Source organism: Astatotilapia calliptera, chromosome 3 (genome assembly GCF_964374335.1).
Source record: "Astatotilapia calliptera chromosome 3, fAstCal68.1, whole genome shotgun sequence".
Classification (NCBI taxonomy): Eukaryota; Metazoa; Chordata; class Actinopteri; order Cichliformes; family Cichlidae; genus Astatotilapia; species Astatotilapia calliptera.
In genome coordinates, this window is record NC_137424.1 from 39,948,321 (window position 1) to 39,970,070 (window position 21,750).

The 21,750-nt window shown below is 40.5% G+C and overlaps 1 protein-coding gene and 1 long non-coding RNA gene across 3 annotated transcripts; both read right to left on the reverse strand.

Moving 5' to 3' along the window:
* Window positions 1–448: 448 nt before the first annotated feature.
* On the reverse strand, window positions 449–16,209 carry capgb (capping protein (actin filament), gelsolin-like b). Of its 2 annotated transcripts, XM_080290604.1 has the most exons (10): window positions 16,045–16,209; window positions 13,137–13,219; window positions 6,065–6,258; window positions 3,483–3,637; window positions 2,904–3,062; window positions 2,546–2,695; window positions 2,276–2,362; window positions 2,055–2,187; window positions 1,074–1,165; window positions 449–875 (listed from the first exon to the last, which is right to left on the reverse strand). In XM_080290604.1, the coding sequence occupies exons 3-10, from the start codon at window positions 6,255–6,257 to the stop codon at window positions 810–812; spliced, it is 1,035 nt and encodes a 344-aa protein (XP_080146730.1). In that variant the 5' UTR covers window position 6,258; window positions 13,137–13,219; window positions 16,045–16,209; the 3' UTR covers window positions 449–809. The 2 variants fall into 2 exon arrangements, with proteins under 2 accessions (XP_080146730.1, XP_026017830.1); XM_026162045.2 differs by lacking the exon at window positions 16,045–16,209 and having other exon boundaries at window positions 13,137–13,260.
* A 1,042-nt stretch (window positions 16,210–17,251) lies between these two features.
* Window positions 17,252–21,433, reverse strand: LOC145420985 (uncharacterized). The gene is made up of 5 exons (XR_013902230.1): window positions 21,063–21,433; window positions 20,382–20,479; window positions 20,249–20,299; window positions 19,529–19,684; window positions 17,252–18,966 (listed from the first exon to the last, which is right to left on the reverse strand). It is a non-coding gene; the product is annotated as an uncharacterized LOC145420985 (long non-coding RNA).
* Between the last annotated feature and the right edge of the window lie 317 nt (window positions 21,434–21,750).

Genomic DNA, 21,750 nt, shown 5'->3' on the forward strand with positions numbered 1-21,750 from the left:
AGGGTTTCCTCTTCACCCCCTTTTTAATAGTTGCGTGAAAATAATCTCGACGTCGTGTTTGTGCAAAAATACTAATTTGATTTCCCTGCAGCTGAAGCCGAACAGGCAAAAGGTAAAACAGTATATATAACTGTCCTTTCAAAAAGTCCTTTATGTAAAAGTATGCCACATATTACTCAGCAGTAAATGCAATGCCCCCTGTGACCGACTTAATAATGCCAGATTGTTTAATCGCCAATTATTGTGGTCTATAGTTAATTATTAATAGTGTGTTATTATACAGTCGGGTGTAATATTTGTGCAGCCGTGGCAGCAGTAAGGGCATAGTTTAGAATAAAGGTTATATAAAGTCCACAGTTGTGGGTGGAGACGTGACTGATAAGCATCAGATAATTTCTCCACATGATGACTGGGGGGGGTAAAAAAAAAAAAAATCAGCACAACTTCCTCCTGTATAAACCACAGTTTTACATTTATTTTTGAAATGCAGGCAAAGCTGGGACACCATTGAACCAATGTAAAAAAAAAAAAAAAAGCACATCTCATTTACTTGAGTTATATCTAATATTTCTCCTTATATCCTTTCTCTGTTGCTACAAGGAACTTTTTTTTTTTTTATAAAAGTGGCATCCCATCTCTGATTCTACCAAAGTACAAGGCAAGAGGCAGCTTACTGTCAGCCTTACAAGTATGTACATACAAGTCAGTATAATATGTATCTTTAAAAAAACAAAACGATGCATTTTGTAACAGGTGCTCTCTCAAGATGCGCAGCCTCGTCTCCATGTGCAGGATTCCCAGCGAAAGGCTCAGTTCCAGTTTTTGAAGAACTGCTTGAAGATGATGGTCTCCTTTCCCTGTGGCAGGATTTCCACCTGTAGTGCAACGCACATAAAACTTTACTGCTTACTGCTTATATAAAAGACCTTGCAGTTGACATCATAAACTCACACGTCAGATCTGTGGCTGTAAAAATAGAAACAAAGAGGTTGTACGAGCTTTCCTGTCTACAGTAAAGAAAGACGCTTGACTGGTTTGCGGTGTTTAACATGAGCAGCTTTTAGCAGCCGTACCTGTGTTTTCATGTGAGGGTAATTCATTTGTTCGATGAATTTGTCCGCCATCTGCAGGGCCATGTCCTTCTCCTCATCGTTGGCTCCGTTACCTGATGATTAAACGAGCTAATGTTAATTAGCAGCTCTGTTTGAGAGCTTTTTCGCACACAGAGTAACTTTCAGGGTAACTTTCGATATCAGGCGTGGTGTCCCTGCTACAAGCTACCACGATGAACAAATTGTTGAACAAAAGGTCCCTGAGCACATTTACAAAAAATACTGACCCAGATACGAAGCAGCAAACAGCTCGTGGTGCTTTTACACCACAGCAGCCCTTTTCTAAAGTAAAATCGTACAGAAACACGGGTGTTTAATGACTTTAATAAGGTTTTGATTGCATTTGTTATTTTATGAGCTATAATAGTTAATGTGAAAGAGGTCAGTTAATACAGTCTGATTTTCACATGCATCAGCCAACTTGGTGACCTTAATAGCTACTTTATCACTCTGACAGTTTTTTAAAATCAACCTTGGAGCTGCTCTCACTATAGTTGTGGCAGAAATTTGGGGCTTCAGTTTTTTAACGAGTTTTTTTGCCGTTTGCTGTGTGTTCAGAGATGCTCTTCTGCTCACTTTGAACTTTAGCAAGTAGCTTTGATCATCTTTACACCCCTAAATGCACTGAGTTGCTGTCATGCGATTCACCGATTAGGTGCACCTGATGAGATGTTGGGTGAGTGCATGTTTCTATGATGTTTATTTGCGTTTGGTGTGTTGTCTGATCAGTTCAGAGATGACAGTGTGAAGCTGTAGAAACCCCGCTGTAGCTCTTTAAGAAACCCTTACTCCGATCACATGTAAGCAGGTCCTCAGACTCACGTCCTCGTGAAACTGCCAATCATTATTTCTGACTGCGTTCATTACAATTTCATTTCATCAGATATCAAATTTGAGGAGGTGGCGAGTTTGCCGCTTGGAGTTTGAGTAGCAGCTCCTCACCTTTCCAGACGAAGATCTTTCCGTTGGAGCCGTTGTCCAGGATGAAGCAGTCGTCACGAATCAGCAGCTCCTGGAGAAATGGGCTCTTATCGGACACTTTAGTTGTTGTCATGGAACCGGTGGCATCAGACACCTGATGAATGAGCATACAGTGAACAGTGATGGAAAAGGTGGTTTTAAAACGTCAACCTTGTGCATATAGTTCTGCATATAGAGCTTACCTTGTAGAGGGAGGCTATGTTTGAGGCGTCTGCTTTGCTGTCCTCTTCTGGCGTGCTCTCTGGCAAAGTCGGAGTCTGTCCTAGGACCTGCACAGCAGCACAAAAACATCTTATAAGGACTACAAAGAGAAGCTTTTTAAAAAAACAACAACCCAAAAACCAAAACAAATAGATTTTTTTTTTAATGTAATTATTGACTTGGAAATGGAAAAAAAAACCCATCCTTCCTGAATAAAACAATCGGATGACAAATCAGGAAAACTTATTTACTCTGATCATTTCCTCCGGCTCTTCCCCCTCGTTTGCATCCACAATGCGGGCTTTACCGTGTCGGTCTATGTCGCGGATCAGCGTGGCGATCTCGCGCACCTTTTGCTTCTCGAAGATGTTGGCTTGCGAGCCGGTCCAGGACACAATCGTCTGGGTACAATTATCAACATTAGATCAGCACAACGTGGTAAAAGTGGCACTTTATTTTATTTGCAGGTTGCAGTAAAAAAGCGAAACAAACTGGTTATTGTGTAGCGCGTTAGTGTATAGCTCTGACACATTTTAGAAGAGCAAATGATTCGGTGGCGTTTGGCTGCACCTCTCCCCGGCATGTCCTCCTTTTGATAGATTATCTCACCGTTCCGAGATCGAGGATGAAGCAGTCTCCCTTGTTGAAGCTCTTCCAGGACAGCTCCACCTCTTTGGCACGGATGTTGCGCTTTCCTTTGATCTGGTACAACCTCTGCACGGTGCCAGAGCCCTGAGCTCTCCTGAAACCTGACTCCACACCACCCTCCTGTGAGGAGAAGCAGAATCATCACTTGGACTGAACTTTCATGGTAGTTTATTTTTTTAACGTTTTACGACAGTTGACTTTTTGGACGAGCGATTTGATTCATTTTAACAAGCTCAGATTGCTACCTGTAAAGAAGCCACAAGAAGCTCTAAAATGATAAAATCTGTTATTTATGTAACCAAGGATGTACCTGAGGTGGCCAAATCTACACAGACCTGACCACCTCAATCTCCTAAAAATAAAATAATAAAATTAAAAAGTCATACGGTACAGAATATTGTATTTTAAAGCTTGCTGTTGCTGGTTTTAAATGGCAGTGCACAGTTCAGTGCAGCACAGGTATGCTGTGGTAATAAAGTTACAGGTATTTTCAGTTTTAGGCATCCAAACACGTCGCTGTTTCCAGCACCACCTGCTCACCTTGTAGCTGACCCCTCGGGGGAAGAGCTCCATGAACTCCGGAGTCTCGAAGCCCTGAACGTGCCTGTGCTGAATGGGGTCTCCACCCAGAAAATTATCCAGCTGGGTGGCCAGCATGGCACAAGCTACCTGCTCATCTCGAGACGATTTTTCACCTGGAACAGGGGGGTGGAGCACAGGTCACTGAAAAGCATGTTCTTCCTGTACAAAAACTCAGTTTATTTATAAAGGATTGGGGATGTGAGAACTTTATGGCAGATTTCCCAAAGCATTCAGTAAGATATTAATACGTTCGACCAGCTGAGGTGAAGTTTGTGATGATAAAGCCGCCTCAGTGCATCCAGTAGGAGCTGCTTCGACTACTTGAGTCACTTTCTGATTATAATTTGAACTCCTACAAATTCAAAACGTATTTACTTCTGTATTTTGTGATGTCAGAGTTGAAGCTGACCTCTCATTATACTAAAGCTAGGAGACGGTGCAGAAATTAGCCTACAGAGAGTGGTGCCACACATTTTCCTGGACATTCAGGTTATCTGTGGACCTCTAGTGCATCATCTAGCCCTACGGCCACAAAGCACTGTTAGCTCTGCAAATAACATATGAGTACTGCTACATGTGCTACCAGACTTACAGACAGTTTGTACCACCAGGCCAATCAGGCTTCTTAACATATCTAAATATTACACACTGCATATTTGCTTTCTTGCTTCTCTGCACATTGTCTTATTTCTTGTACTGCTTACATAAGACTGATTGCTCCTAAACCTTTACTCCTACTCTAGACTGAAGCTAATTTTAACTTCACCAGTAAAACTAAGTATTAATACTTAAACAGGGGTCAGGAACAACTGTGGACTGGCCAAACAGCTTTAATTAAAGGAAATAAATCTATAATCTAAAACGGTTCTTCCAAAAATAGCTGGAACAGTGTGAATTTATTTTGTTGTCTCTGGTTTCCTGTGACAAATAAGCACGAGGAGTTTTCAAGAAAGCCACAGTCTGCCTCTTCTTCTGCAGAATTACACTTTAACATACAGGACATAATAAAAAAGAAGAAGAAAAAAAACCACGAGTTTCTTACCAGGTCTTCAACTAATGTCAATACAACTTCAGATGTGCAACAACACATTACTCATTAGACTGTGTCATTATTTATTTAACAAAAACTGAGCCAAAGTGTAGAAGCAGTGTGTGAAAAACTTAATCCACCCAAAGATTGGGTAGTTTGTCGACCCACCTTTAGCAACAGTAACTTGAAGTAATGGTTTCTGTATGACTATCAGTGCCTCACATTGTTTCCATTCTTATTTGCAGCATTGCTTCATTTCATTGAGGGCGCTCAAAAGCATTAAAATAAGGTTGAGGTTTGCCTTGCAGCACCTTAATTCTTTTGTTTTCCAACCATTTTGCTGTAGGTTTGCTGCTGTGCTTGGCATCATTGTCCTGTTGCATGACCCAGTTTCAGTCGTGCTTTAGCTGTCAGACAGACGGCCTTAAGTTTGACTCTAGAATACTTTAGTACACAGAGGAGTTCATGTGTGACTCAATGACTGCACGTTGCCCAGTTCCTGTGGCTGCAAAACAAACCCAAATCATCACCCCTCAACCACTGAGCTTCACAGTTGGTATGAGGTGTTTGTGATGATCTTGCTTGTAATTTCTCTGAACTTGTTTCCAGTTGAATCTAAATAATCTTTCTCACTGTAGACTGGAATGCCTTTATAACTCTTCCTTGATGGGCAACAACAGTTGCTTCTCCAAGACCACTTCTGACATCTTTTCTCTTTGGCATCATGTTAACACAGACCTGAGTGCCAGGTCTGATCAGTTAATCAAGTGCATTTGAATATCAGCACCTGGCTGCTACTTACCCTCTTTGTTTATGTGGAAGCACTAAAGGTTTGCTTAGCGTTTCACACACTGCTTCGCATCGATATCCTCTTTTCAAATAGCAGCTTTATTATTTACCTGTATCCAACATATTTAGTGGAAATCTGTAAATTGTACCTATTATAAAAAACCCCAAAAAGATTATACTCTCTAATCAGGCGCTGGTACGACTGATTAAAAAAAGCTGAACTAAACAAACAGTGGACATACAAAGACACCGCCGGTCCATCAAGAAGAGGAGGAGGGAGGATTAACAGAGGTGCATGTTAGAGCGAAGAGAGGGCTCTCCAAGTTGTGACAATCAGCTTAGTGTTACCAAAGCACCGGATACATGCTGGAAACAACAGCCACATTTGAGTACTATAACAGTGCTCCTGTATTTTTAATGCTTCCCTCTGGACTCATTCCCTCATCATCCCTCTTCATCCAGCTTCTCTCGACACACAATGATGCATCAGGGCAGCAGAGTGTCTCGTGTGTCATCACCATCAGCGGGGTGGCTACTAGCCTTTCAGCCAGGGTTATGTGTGTAGCGAGCGCCAGACAATGCTTAGCTCTTTTACTGGGTGGAGTAAAATGAAATCAGATACTCTTCCATTGTTTTTCTCCAAGTAAAGTCAAGACTAGTTTGTGTTTGATTTGCATCGGGTAGCATGTTGCATAAGCCAGATGCGTCTTCAGTCTCTTACCTATCCACATGTGGAGGTCAGCTCCCTCCTCCCCGCGGTTATCCAGCACCAAATAGGAGTCTCCATTGAAGAAAGCTCCCACCTCAGAGGAATCTAGTGGCACCGCCTTCATCTTTTCTACTCTCCATACCCACAGGCCCTGCTGCCGGACCTCTGGGCTGAACTGACCTGGCACTGGCTTCAAGGGGAGCATACTACATGGAGAAAAGAACAAAGTAAAAAGGTGTTAGAAGAAAAAACAAATAAAGAGTAGGGAGCACATGAGAAGCTTATCCATGGAGGACATCTGAGTCACATCCCTTAAAGAAGGAAGAAGAAACAGGAAGTGGCAAAACAGTGTTGTGTAACTTGTTCTACATGGGAGCGCGTGCACGGATTTGGCTGGAGTAAGTAGAAGTAAAAGAGGAAGTTGAAGCCACAGTGTGTCTAAACGGAGCGGATTTACGTGACCTTTCTTGTCTACTCCTGAAAGGTGCCTAAATTCTCACTAAACTGACACTCCTCTCCACACTCAAGGAGAAGGTACACTTCTGAATGTAGCTGGAGGTTGTTTGATTCGCTCTTACCGCAATCGTTCTAAGGCAACAGAACAGAGGCTGGAGACACTGTGATGAATGTAATTATACCTCAAGTAGACACAAAGTGTGGGTTGTGTTGCTGCCTAAGGACCACAAGCTACATTACATGACTTTTATGCAACACGACACCAATGCAGCCGTAGCGCCACTGCACAAAAACAGTTGGTGTCGCAGGTAGGAATGAGGCCAGGGTGGACTCGCGTAATCGTGCCCCTCTTGTTTTTCATTAGCAACGAAAAATTTGTGCTTTTTTTGTAGTACACAAACAAGTGCGTCATCCAACCATACGCCCACGTCTTCCTGTCTTTGGTTGGTTTTTCTGGTTTGTCTCTTTGCACGAGAGCAGACGGTTAGCTTTGTAGGGGGATCAGATCACCAACGTCACCACCTTTCATGTCACTATCTCTCACTGTGCCTGACTGTATTTTTACATTGCATCTAAATTGTGGAAACTTGCAATCATATTTTTTATTGCTTGTACCTATTAGGGCTTCAGCAACACACGACCCAGAATTGGACAAGTGGAAAATGGAGATAAGGATGATGTTTGTCCCCTTCATGATATGTGTACTGTTCATTTCTGACCATCAGTCGGTTTTTATATGCTTGTTCAGTGTTGTCCAGGTCACAGTGGTGAGGGTGCTGGAGCCTATTTGAACTGCCATAGAGTGGCGAGCGGGGAACACCCTGGACAGGTCCCTAGTTTATTGCCAACATACTACTACATACTTGCCCTATTAACCAAACTATTATGTATATATTGGTTAATAGGACAAGTATTTAAGTTTTATTTTGTTACAAAGAAATAAAAAGGCAATAGATCACACTGGAAAGGCTTGAAGTGTCTTTTTTTTTGGGAGCTTTCAAGCACATCTGAGTTGTCCTTGGCCGGGGCGGCGACTCATTGGATCATGCGAGTGAAGCTTTGCTCTTTTGTAAGGTAAGGGTGATTAAGTCAGCAATCTTTATCTACTGAAAAAGACCAAGAGATATTTTGAAAGCTCTGGGACGGTGGCCATTTCTTTAGGTTAGTGAACTTTCACGCAACAAGAATTATGTTGTTTAAACAGAAAAACAGAAACTGTAACTTAAGTGATGGCCAGCTTCCTTGCTCTACAGTTTTCAGCAAGATCTTCTGGATGAAGACAGACCATGCTGAAGTTGACTTTGTTGGAGTGATGACTTGAGGAATACCCTTGCCAGCTGCTAAAAGCAGCACAAAACTATATAAAGGAACTGTAAACAAAATTATTTGGAATTAATTTTGCAATGACTCACAGGAAAAGGACAAAGAAGCCAAAACCCAGGTTTTAATCGAAGCAGGAGTCAAAAGCAGAAGGTAAGGTTGATAAAATATGCCAAGAACGCACAGGAATGTCCTTAAAAAGCCAACAATGGATGAGGAACAGAGAAAACAATAACGGGAACTTGAAGGTCGGCGACGTCATAGCTTGTCAAGTTGACGATCGACCACAGTTAATTTGTGAAATACACAAAGTTTTGTCATTGGCTGTGCAACACAAACTAGTGAGAGTTAGAATCTATTGAGAAGTTAGGGTGGCTTGGAAACAGTGATAATCTGGACAAATTAATCTCATTCACCACCAAATGAAAGGACTTTGGGTCAGAGTATTGTGAAAGTAGTAGTAGTAGTAACCATTGATATAAAAAGCATACAATTATGAGCATGCAGCAGCACTGTTGCATTGATTGTATTACTGCAGTTAGCTTGTGATATGAAGGCCACACCCATATAACGAGGAAGTTAACCAATAGGACCACTCGACTCCATGATCAACATTTCAAAATTCTTTCTTTACAATTTTGTACAAACTCTGTGAACCTTGAGATTCTTGTGTCACCGACTTTGCTGAATGGCTGAAATGCTGAAACTGTAAATAGTATGCATGAAGGTAATACTGTGAAAACATATATAAAAGGCACTGTAAAATGACAGTGACTTTGAGTATAATTTGGATAAACTTATGTGATCACTGTAAGTTTCACTAAAATGAGACCAACAGCGCAGGAAAAGCAGAGATTCTTGTGAATTGGGAATGAATGGATGACAATGCCATGGCACGAGCTCATGAGCTAAAACTAGAAAACGCGAGATCGTGTCAGGAATATTTGATAACGGTGATAAACAGAATCAGCCTGACAACTGACGAGTGCAAAGCTGATCAGGCTTAACATCATGACCACTGACAGGTGAACGGACAACATTGATTACCTCTTCAGCATAGCACCTGTTAGTGGGCGTGATGTATCAAGCAAGTGAACATTTTATCCACAAAGATGTGTTAGAAGCAGGAAAAACGGGCAAGTGTAAAGATTTCAACAAGTTTGATTAAGGCCAAACTGTGATGCTTGACGACTGGGTCAGAGCATCTCCAAACTGCAGATCTTGTAGCATGTTCTCATTCTGCAGTCAGTATCTATTAAAAGTGATCCAAGAAAGGAACAATGGTGAACCAGTAACAGGGTGATTTCAAACAGATGAGCTGCTGTAGTTTAAAAATATAATTCTGGCTTAAATAGAAAGATGTGAGAGTGCACAGAGGATAACTGTTTGTTGTGTAGGGCGCTGCATAGCTGCAGACTAGTTAGGATACCCATGCTGACCCCTGTCCACCACCGAAAGCGACAACAAAGAGCATGTGAGCATCAGAATGGGACCACAGAGCAATGAAAGAAAGCGCCCTGGACATATAGGGGATTTTCCCATACGTCACTGAAGTATGTGCAAATGACTAGACCTTCTGCCCCTCCCTTTCCTCCTTTCTAAATAGCAGGATAATGCCACAAAGCGGAAATGGTTCAGGAATGGTTTGAGGAGCACAACGAGCTTGAGGTGTCGACTTGTCCTCCAAATTCCTCAGATCTCAATCCAGTCGAGCATCTGCTGGACGTGCTGGACAAACAAACCTGATCAATGACGGCCCCACCTTGCATCTTACAGAATTTAAAGCATCTGTTGCTAACATCTTGGTGCCAGATACCACAGCACACTTCAGAGGTCGAGTGGAGTCCATGATCAAGGCTGTTTTGGCACCAAAAGGAGACCAACACAATATTAGGTAGGTGTTCATAAGGTTATGCCTGACTGGTGTATACTAAGCAGACTGAATTCCTAACTGACCACAGGTGTGGTACCAAAGGGTGGGAAACAGAACAGAGACCTCAAAATAAACAGGAAGTGGCTAAACAGTAGCTGATGATGAGACACATTCACACAGTGTGTGAATGTGTGTGTGAATGGGTGGATGACTGGATATGTAAAGCGCTTTGGGGTCCTTAGGGACTAGTAAGGCGCTATATAAATACAGGCCATTTACCATTTACCATTTAAATGGCCAAAAATTAACTTTCAAGATGTCAAAGATAAATACTGATAAATATTAACTTCAGTGTCGATGACGAGCGAGAAGAAAGACTTCCCAGCTTTTATATAATCTTTATCATATTGATGCATGCTGATGTATATCTGCAGTTTCTCATATTCATCATCAACCTTATCATAAAAATGTTTCACAACGTCAAGAAGCTCTGGGGTTGTTTTTTTCTTGCGATAAAACTAATTAAAAAAAGGTGGCAAACTTATGGGTGTCATAACACATTCAGGGTGAGCCCCAACGGGCATTTAGATAAACATCTGTTTATAAAATGAAGCACGGGTGGAGCACTTACACGTTAACACTTTCTTTTAGCTCTATCATCATATAAGTGAGAAGTTTTTGTTTTAACTGTGCTGCTACAGAGGCAACGGGAAGATAAAGGGAGGCTGGAAACAAGCAATTAGCTTAATTATAGGGATTAGAGTCAAGTGATGATCCAACATGTAAGAAGCTGCTCCCACCGCTACTGCGTTATGTGTCTTAAAACAATTCATTTGGCAGCAGAAAACAGCGCATCTATCAGTGCTGACTATCGGCACTGTGGTCAGACTAACAGGATGTCAACATGCTTTTAAAACTCAGCATTATTTTTGTAAACTGTCAATCGAGCAAACAGCGCAGTGAAGTGAGCATTTGAACATATATACTGAGTAGTGTAGAGGGGGTGCAGGGAAACAGAGAAAGGCGGCACATGCAGAGGCCACTGGGTTAAGGTTACAGTGCTTGGACAGCCGCTCGAAGAGTAAGTAAGGAGGCACAAATAAAAGCACCGGTCCACTTAACTGTATGATCTCCTCTGGTACCTCCGGCATGCTGTCTGACTCCAGGTCCATTCTGCGTGTCCACTGGAGTGTGTGTTGTGTGTTTGAGGTTGTAAGATATCGAGGGGTCTGACGAGGAGGAGTGCTTGAGCTCACCTGGCCTTGTTAGCTTATATGTGGGAGGTAACTGAAGCCGGAGTGATGAAAGCCTACCTGAGGCCCGAAGATAGGACGCTGTGTGTGTGTGGAGATGGGGAGAGTCGGGTTCCTGGTTTCCTGGCTAAAGCTAAACACCAAGCTGATAATTACAGTGAGAGCGAGCTGCTGGCTTCTTCGTCTTTCCACTGTTTCCCCCTCCTCTATCGCATCTCTTCCCCTTGTCCCCATTTGTCCTCTTTAAAACAGGAGTGAAGGGCTGGTCTAAGCAAAGCATTTCTGTATCCAGCCTCTGAGGTTCAGAGGATAAGTAGCAGCCAGTTGCTGATAAGTGTGAGCAGTTTGGAGATCTGAAGCATTCAGGTGTCTTAACACAATGCCATAATCTACTCAGGAGCGTACGTCGCAGCAAATTCTACCCCAAGATAAGGCCCAAAAGCTACATGTCAGACTCTACAGGTCTCAGTTAGGATGGTAAATGCCGGTAGAAAAACACTGAACAAGTATGGCTTGTGTGGACGGGCTGCCAGGGGAACGTGGACCATCAAGTCCTCCGTATACCAAAGTATGCAAAAGTCAGACGTGAGGCCATCTGTCTGACAGCTAAAGCTAATCTGGTTCATGCACGAGGGGAATGATCCAAGCACAGCAGTACATCTACAACAGAACAGCTGAAAAGGAAAATGATAAAGATGCTGCAGTGGCCCAGCTGCAACCACCCAAAATACTTCGTAACAATGAAGCCAAATGTAATGAAGTTAAAAAATATAAATAAGTATTTGCACAAAAGTAAGTCGACTTCATGAAACAGTCTGCACGAGGTGGGTCATGCATTCGCAGCCTGATGAAACTTAAAGAACATCGTCCCAGGAGGAGGTCTTGAAAGGGGCATTTTTTAGTTACAGCATTAGGCTTAATTTTTTTTTAATGACAATGTAAATAGTAATATAGAGAGAGTAACCTCAGAACTACAATTTTACTTTTCAAAACTAGCTCTGAAGCTAAGCTCATTTTTAAATTACAAGCCTGGCATCAAACTTCCAAAAACCGAAATCTGCTTCTTTTTTGTTTACTGCAGTTTCCATGAAACGTATAAATACTGACAGGCCTGTTTTTATTTCTCTTTTTATTTCTTTCTTACTTCATTTTAGGTTTCTATTATTTTTCAAATTTGGGTATTGGTTTCATTCAAAATCATCTTTCACGTGCCTTTAAAACAATGAGGGGTATTTTAAAATCAGTAGTTTCTCCTCTAGTCTATTTAATACGGAGCATAATAACTGAGCACTGTAATCTCTAAAATCCAGTCCAATCTTCTGCGGAGAAACAACGCAAAACGAACTAAAGACGAGTTGCGGAGCAGAAAACGAGGTCGCTCGAGGGGTTAAAATGGTAAAAACGCAAAGATGCCCTCTTGGCCTTGTCCACTGAAGCATCAAGTGGCGCCTGGTTAGATGGAGAGGAGAGCCGACAGGGAGGGCTTAGATGGATACACAAGGTCAAAGATAGGCTGCTGGGGTCACTGAGCCAATCAGCCATTCATGTGCTGTTGGGCACACAATGAAATATGAGAGCGTACGACATGCAGGTGCACAGAGCATCAGGCGTGGAGAGACCTGAGAGCAATCTGTTAGTTGGCGACTGGTGAACAGGATGTGTGTGTATGTGTGTGTGTACGGTTCAGTGGGCTCTACGTTTATGAGAGTGAAATCAAGACAGAGTGATGGAGATACTGAGTGGACTGAAAAACAAATAGGGGTTAGAAAGGAAACAGTGTCATTTTAATTCAATGTGACAGCACGCTGCCTATGGTTTAAAGCCAAGGGTAGTTTACTTCCTTGTCTAAAGTAATGACACAGATTGGAAGTTACTTCAGTGCCACACCCTAACCTCAAGGAAATTGTTAGAAAGCTGTAAAAGGAAAGGAAATGAAAAACACGGGGCTTCCCTCGCTGCTAACTGTAAGAGCGTTACAGTGAAAAAGGGCAAACTTTGAATGAAATGATGGACAGAGGCGAGTCCGAATGACGTGAAACTGAAGACTCATTGTCCAGGAGCAGGAATGTGCTGAGCAGACAGGGGAAAAGTACAGGGAAAAGGAAAAGTGGGAACAGAAAGAAGAAATCAGAGTGAAGAACTGTAGAGGGAAGCAAAAAAACAAATCCGTGATAAGGCTTACCTTGGGAAGAGAGCTGGCGGTGGCACAAAACACGTCTGAGCAGGGAGTGGAGAGAAGAGCAGCAATGCAAGAAGCAGCACGACCTTAAACACACACACAGTTAGGCAAGATATTTCCTGCCTCAGTCTGTGGCAAGCTAAGCCCAGCCCTCTGACTCAAAAAACCCACAAAATCTACATTTAGTCAAGACTCAGAGGGAAGGCAGAACTGCTGCTTCACAAATCCACCAGCCAGCTGTTGAAAGTGGTTTCAATCCATAATAGTTTGTGTCTTGTGTCAGAAATGTGAAAATGTGGTGTAAAAAATAAATGAAAAAATAAAAAAATAGTAGTTTTTTTCTTGTCGTTTAATGAAACCTTCTTCATTTTAACAATATGAGTTCAGTCGGCCTCTCTGTGACTCACAGAAGTTAACAGTTTTCCTGTAATTAGTCAAACTCGGATTCTCCCAGTCGGACGCGCCCATCTGTGTAGCTAATCAGTTCATCACAAGGAATGCCACCCACCCACCCGCTTGCACAGCGTTACATGCACATAGTGGGAAACCTGTGATTCATCCTTTCCACAGGTAAAGGATCTCCCAACAGATAAAATGAGCTCTTATCTGGACAGAGGCGTGAACAGCATGCTGTCTGGATGACTTTTTAATTTGCTGTCTACTTATTGATAAAGTGCAAATGTTTTAAGTTTAGAAAAAATTGATTCAGATAAGGATTGATGGCTGGAATTTCAATTCATAGGATCGATTAAATCAAACGAAATGCATAAAATATTCAGGAGAACTTTAAACCTCACGCAATCAAGCTACGCCGTGCTGTCCACAGTGTTCGCTCACCCATCCAAATGAATTAATTCAGTTGTTCCAATCGCTTCCATGACCACAGGTGTATAAAATCGAGCACCTAGTCGTGAACACTGCTTCTACAAAGAATGGTGAAAGAATTGGTTGTTTTCAGGAGCTCGTGAATTTCAGCATGGTACCGTGACAGGATGCCACCTGTGCAATAAGTCAGTCGTGAAATTTCCTGGCTACTAAATATTCCACAGTCAGCTGGTATTACAACAAAGGGGAAGCGACTGGGAACAACAGCAACTCAGCCAGGAAGTGGTAGGCCACATAAAATCACAGGCTGAGCAGCTGCATCCAAGCCTTACACCACCAGGCGCAATGCAAGGCGTCAATGCAGTGGTGTAAAGCACGCTGTCACTGGACTCAGTGGAGACGTGTTCTCTGCAGTGATGAATCACACTTCTCTGTCTGGCAAGCCAATAGGCAAGTCTGGGTTTGGCAGTTGCCAAGGGAACGGTACTTGTTTGACTGCATTGCACTGAATGCAAACTTATTTGGAGGGGGGATTATGGTGTGGGGTTGTTTTTCAAGAGTTTCTGGAAACAGTTTGGGGATGGCCCTTTCCTGTTCCAACAAGACTGCAAACCAGTTCACCAAAGAAAGGTCCATAAAGACACATTTGGTGTGGAGGAATCTGACTGGCCTGCACAAAGTCCTGACCCCAACCCAACAGAACACTAGCGCTGTAACTAACGATTATTTTTATAGTCAACTAATCTGCCTAATTTTTTTTCTCTTCAATTAGTCAACGATTATTTAATCTGCACTTCCTGTGGGCAGGAAGCTTCTCCAGCACCTCACCTACTCAAGTTTTCCCACCTGTGTCACACTTTGTTGCATGAAAATGAAGTAAATCAGAATATTAGGAAATAGAAATTAATGTGCAAATAGGAATCCAAAAATTTCCATGAGTTCAATTATAGCTTCAAATTAAATGAAAAAGATTTTATTTGCTGGTCAAAATGACAAGTTAGCAAAGTTTCCATATAGTTTAGTTCATGAATTGACGATTGCAGTGTCCATGCTCTGGAGTAAGGCCTGCTCTTATCTTAGAGCTGCTGATAACTATGCTGAAGATGCTCTCTGTCACGATTTCAACCATTTGAGAGGTGCACGAGCCTCTTTACAGGACAAACTCATCTATGTGCCTTAATACTGGTAGTTACTAAGCGCAAATTTGGTTGCGTATCATAGTTTATCAGGTGGTGTAACTTTCATTTCCCAATAAACTGTTTGTCCGACCCACAGATTAACGGCCTTAAGTTGGGTGGAAGAGGTTTACTCTTCAGAATAAACGCTAATATTAATGTGAGAAAAAACAAACAAACTCGTATACAGTGTAGCTGCTCCTGTTTATTGGTCGCATTTCACTTATTAGCTAACAAAACTAAAATCGCGTTGGCTTAGCTGGCATCATGCTGAGAGGTTTCCAACTGTCTGTACAGTAACAGAAATATAAAGACGCTATGAGCGTGACGCACTAGCTTAACTATCTAAAACCCATTCAGAGGTGACGTCACAGCTCCAGGGTGCCGGGGGTTTGTTATAAAAGGAAAAGGGTCGGCTGACATCATATTAAATGAAATATCACTCAAGAGTATATGTGTGCAGACTTTATTCTGTTATACTCTATTGTGATTCTTGCGTTTGTCACTACATGTCTGTGGAAAAAAACAAAACCTGTCCTTAAGATTAAAACTTCAGCATCTGACATTTTGCAGGTCTGTTATCTTTGGTTCATTGCAAAAGTTACATGTGGAAATTTACAATAACATATAAGCCAACGGACCAAATCATGTAGGAGAAGCACATCTACCAGAACAGCACAAAGACCCTCTGGCTGCTTCAGCAGTTGTATCCTGCTATTACCAGCCTTCAGAGCTGCCGGAGTGAAGTACGTGTAATGTTCAACAAACCAATTAGAGATGATCTGAGCTTCAAACTGGTTCTTGAAGTGGTTTATGACTTAAAGGACTTGATTTTAGCTGAGTCAAAGTGGGATTATCAGTGTTTAGCTGAACTAAACTATTTTCTTTTTTGTTTTGATTTTTTTGCATACCTGTTAAACACCTTCATCCTTATAGCTGTTTTACCTGCTACGCCTCGCTGTGGTTCCTGAGATGAAAGCTTCAGTCAGTCACAGCTGCAAACCAACACCATGTTCACCTTTTCATTTTATACATATTACCTGTGCAGTTTGCACACTAACACACGGCTCTAATGTCCACTGAAGGACTTTACACTTCCTACAAACTGACTGGTGAACTCAGTGAGCAGGTGAGCCCACGAGCTGAGAGCGCCCCCAAGAGGACGAGGGGCGAGTAGATTGATTTGATTGATTAGCAGGCTGATTTTTTACGACAGCAGCCACTATGGGAGTGCAGGGTAAACACAGCTGTGACAATTATTATTAATAATTATGCTTCTTCCAAGCTGTTTGTGCCATTTGTACTTTTTGACATAATGGGAATTTTGTTGCACTTCTTATGAGTGTTTTCTAACTCACTCTCTTGATTGAAAGTCAGTTACAATGTAACTTCAACGTAAAGTTTTTAAGTTTTAATAAGATTGAACAAAAACAAGGATATGTGTGTTTTGATGTTTTAAATGCAGTAAAATTAAGTTTATTTAACGATGAGGTGTCTAAATTTGTTATGTACATCCTGACAATGCTAGACTTCTTTTGTTGTGTGAGCGCGTGTCCAAGTGTATACATTTGTGAAATAATGCACATATCTGTTGTTTATATATATTTTTTGTATTAGAGCATATTTTTCTATTCATCTGTCCTGTAGTGCTAAATCACAAAAGTCACCTCAAAGAGCTACAATAATACAGAGAGAAGCCCAACAATCAGATGACCCCCTCTGGGTTTCCTGACTTTGTTTTACATCTGAGTAACTGGGAAAAAAAAACAGAATAAAAATATTTATTATGTTATGATTGTTGTTACACTGACAGACAACATAAAAACCTTCTCAGGTGTTTACATTTAAGACAGACTGGATTTCATCATATTGTGTGCATGTGGTCAGAGACAGTTGTAAAGCTGTTTGTAGATTATGAACAAATTCAGGTAAGAAAATATTGCTGAATTACAGATTCTTGCAAAGGCATTAATGTCATGGGATGTAAAGGCATTAGGGGAGCATCTAGTGGAGTTCGAATATAACTGTAGTCTGTTTTTGCTCCACTTGGAAGAAGTGAAACTAAGATTCAAACATGAGCGATGAAGAAACGATTTCACATAAAGAACAAACAGGAAATGTAACACTGTCAGTTCAATTTATTCACAAATCGACTACAATACAAATTCAAACATGATCACGAATATGATGCAGTTCTTTGTGAAATAATGATTTGTGAGTAATTTGTGAATGTGGACTATATATGAAATACATACAAAAGACATCATCATACTACCCTAAATCACTCAAACATCTTAAGAATACCTTAAAGATAACACGAATCCAGTGACATCTGAAGAGTGACATGTAACACCCCCCCCCCCCCCCAAAAAAAACAAAACCAAAACAACATTATGCATTACACGGGCATTATGAAGGATGTTACATTTAAACAACTTCAGAAGTCTGTAATGAAGAAGAGGATTAGGGGGATCTACCTTGGACCATGATACAGCTAAATATAACTCTTTTTGTAACGTCTGCAATCTCCTAAAATGAGCAGGACACATATTACACCATGTAATTATCACAATGATTCACATTCAGGACAATTTCTGAATTTTAAAAAATAAACCAACATATTTGGAAACTTTTTTCATAAAACCATAAATTTGCCTCTTGGAAGTCACAAAGTCATCAAACCTTCCAAAATATTGCAGATTTTACCCTCTTGATAAAACTACTATTTATCTGCATACATACATTGTCAACATTTTTCTAGTTTCTGTTTGAGTTAAATACAACTACTTTTTTTATTATTATTTTTTAATTTTTGCAAACAATAACTTATTAAATGTATAATATGTTGGAGATTATCTAGTTTTCATGAGACAAAACAGATTTGTATTATTAGCAAACATTACTTTATATAAAATACTAGAGGAGTAAATAAAATCATTAACATATAGAAGGAAGAAAACTGGGCCTAATATTGATATGTGGTGCTTTTATTGAATATTTGCTATTAACAGGCTAAATACAGGTACTATCTCTGCAATAATCCTATACTTCTGTTGTTAATAAAGCACTAAGAAAAAGTCTTGAGACCCCCCTAATTTATCTATATCTTGCTTCCAAACAGCCAGATTATCTTGTTGTTGTTTTTTCTTGCTTTTGTTTGTTAGTTTTTGTTTTTGTTAGTTTTAGGGTTTTTTTTAAGTGGTCTTTTGCACAGCACTGGAGTTAACTAACAATTCCACTGAAGAATAAACTTTTTTCAGCTGCAGCATTCTATGAAATAAATATTCTCCCTGGTGTTTTGTTTTTGCCACATTTCATTGCATTTCAGCTTTATACGTTTTGGACCTTTGAGAATCTCGAGTTCGTAATAACTGAGCTGCCAGTGGCTCAGTGAGGCAGAAAAGCATCAACCAACCTGTTTTATGTGCACATGTAATCAAGTGCTGAAAATATTATTTGTAATAATGAATCAAACGCTCAAGTTCATATCAAAAGCATTTTTACAAAAACATAATCATGTTTAATCCTGCATTTTACACTTCAATTATAATGTCAGTGCTGCTGTTTTATCCATTTGATGATATGCTTTAAATACACATATCCCATAAAAACACTCATTAGACAGCATACACACTGATTTTGACCTTCTGTGTCTATTTATACTTGAACATCAACCTCATCTGCCTCTTCTTTACAATAGCAACAACAACAAATAAATAATAAGACGTTGGTCAGAGTGGTGCTCCAAAATGCAAAAAGGTAGAGTGTCTGGTTGCAGGATCTGTAGTCTGTAATCTGAAGTTGTTTATAATTGCTGTAGATCACTGCATTACCTGCAGAAATATGAGAGAGATCTCAGAAAATGAATGATTTTGGTGCAATATCAATTAAAGAAACAGTTGAATAGAATGTGTTATATATTTCTATTCTTCGGGCACTTGAGAGGAGAACAAACACAAGCTTTGCGATGAATCCAGTCGTTTTTAGCTTTCATTATTTCTATTTTCCTTATCTGTTTTTTTTTGGTGCAGCACCTAACTTCATCCACAGCTAGAAACAAGCGGTTTAAGCTCCTCCTTTAATCCCATCAGTACTTGAATTAGTATGATATTTTTGCTTAATTAGTCCTTTATTTTGCCAAGTTAAAGTCTCCTTGATGTTAAAAATGTCCATTCCCAGAGTACACTGGTCAGGTTTAGGTTTAGGATCTGAACTTATCACTTGGTTACTTGAATAATTCCTATATTAACTATACGTATAGTTTTGCTTTTGGATTTCGTTCTCTGTCATACTCGTTGCTTGCTTAATGTGGTATTTTCTGCTGTGCAGGCGTCATGTTATTTTGCAAGAGCTGCCTGCTGTGGTCAGAAATTGAGTAAAACCCTTAAAGCTTACCAGCAATGTACCAGCAAATGAAGAAGAGGGTAGTCACGGACCAACAAAACTCGTTACATGACCCGTACATACACCATGCAAAGAAGGCAAAGATGGGTCCACAAAGATAAATAGGGATGAAGGGAATTCCTGGACAGTCCTTGAAGTACTCCCCACCTTTTAGGCACAAAGACAAAGTATCACCAGAACTGCTTGCACGTCACCTGTTTGATGACTATCTTATTATAAACCTCTGGCTTTTCTCCTGAACTCTTTATTTGATCTAGTCTACACTGGTGTGGTGTATTGTTGGGGACACAGTGAAGGGCTCGCTCATGGAGTCACAGTTTTCTTAATTCAACTGTTAAGCTTTTACAACTTCTGCTTTCTTGAGTGATCAGATCCTAACAAAAAGTGTGGAGCAAACAATCAATATGTGTCAATATGTGTCTTACTGATGCTGAGAGGTAGTCTCAGATGTTATGTATCTAATTTGTTTGGAATTCAGGCTGCAGAGGACAAAAACACCTTCAGCACCATCATTAGTTAAAGTGCAGGAGCATAAAGGGAAACTATGGTATTCTTACAACTATGCATGTCATTTTCTATTGTCTGGTCCTGTTATCTCTGTATGTGAAGCAACTAATCTGTTAATAATATCATAAAAATAACACATGCTACATGCACTGGTAATATATATTCAGATAAATTCAGTCTGAATGTGCTGCTTCTCTCACTTACCAACTATCACTTGAGCAAAGACTGTGACGAATAAAAGCACTAAGATGCAAACTGAAGGGAGACAGAATAGATTTTTAACATCACAAATGAGACGGCTCAACAGCTGCAGATGTGCTGCACAGGACTCTCTTACCTAACGATGCTGTTTGTTTTGCCATTGTGCCAACTTTCACCAGCACAGATCCAGACAGTCCAGTTGTTTTTATTTGTCAGGAAAATGAAAAGATCAGCCTGCCAGAGAAGAGAAGCGTTTACTATCCATACAGTCTTGCATAATGAGCAACCACCTAATCCCCCACACAGAAAATAAAATCAGGTGTTACCTTTCTGCTGTGTAAGACACTCAGTTTATGTAAATGTTAGTAATGTGCCACAAAAAACATAAAAAAATAAAAAATAAATAAAATTCCCATAAAGGACAATGATAAAGTGGCTCCTCTCATTTGTACTGGCAGGAAGTCTACCACAAAACAAACAACAAATTTGTTTGAACATTTTTGCTCTTTTCTTTTTTTAAAAGTAACATTTAGTTAATGCAGGCTCCAGCCCCTCTGGATTGGATAAGGTGAAGAGAATTAATGGACAGAAGTTATTGCCTATTAAACATAAATGCAAGTATAAAAGAGTACAATACAGGATGCGTCATGAAGAACTCAACAAATCCATCAGTGGGACGATATGACACACAAGACTGAGTGTCATGTACTGATAAGCATGTAGAGATATTCTTAACTGGCATTAAAAGTACTCACAAGTACAAAAGTAGCATAAAAATTGTTATACCTTCATTCTCTTTATAAGGAAACGTGTTTACCTGGAGGTGCACTGAAAAAAGATGTGAAGATGTACCAAGGAAGAAGCCTGCGCCACCAAAACAACAATGCTGGAGGATTAGTGATGAAACAGAAAGTTATGTCCTCAGGAAGCCACGTACTTGCAAGCGCTTCCTCTGGGGTTTAACTGCAGTTGGCATCTGTTTACAATGCATTACTGCTAATATTTCATTAGTCTATCACAGTTTTCTCTGATTTATTTTATAGAAAAAAACCTAAATAACAGTTTCCTCGTCTCCACTGAGCCCCCACTCATAAATAAAATTGCTAAAACTGCCACCCCAGCCTTCACTTTGCAAGCCTCTACAGTGGGGCAAAAAAGTATTTAGTCAGCCACCGATTGTGCAAGTTCCCCCACCTAAAATGATGACAGAGGTCAGTAATTTGCACCAGAGGTACACTTCAACTGTGAGAGACAGAATGTGAAAAAAAAATCCATGAATCCACATGGTAGGATTTGTAAAGAATTTATTCGTAAATTAGGGTGGAAAATAAGTATTTGGTCAATAACAAAAATACAACTCAATACTTTGTAACATAACCTTTGTTGGCAATAACAGAGGTCAAACGTTTACTATAGGTCTTTACCAGGTTTGCACACACAGTAGCTGGTATTTTGGCCCATTCCTCCATGCAGATCTTCTCGAGAGCAGTGATGTTTTGGGGCTG

Excerpts from the sequence above, each read along its gene's own strand:
- capgb (XM_080290604.1), bottom strand. The coding sequence starts at position 6,257 with ATGCTCCCCTTGAAGCCAGTGCCAGGTCAGTTCAGCCCAGAGGTCCGG. Across the intron at positions 2,696-2,903 it reads TCATCCTCGATCTCGGAACG|ACGATTGTGTCCTGGACCGG; the intron begins GTGAGATAATCT and ends AATTGTACCCAG. Across the intron at positions 2,363-2,545 it reads AGCCGGAGGAAATGATCAGA|GTCCTAGGACAGACTCCGAC; the intron begins GTAAATAAGTTT and ends GCTGCTGTGCAG.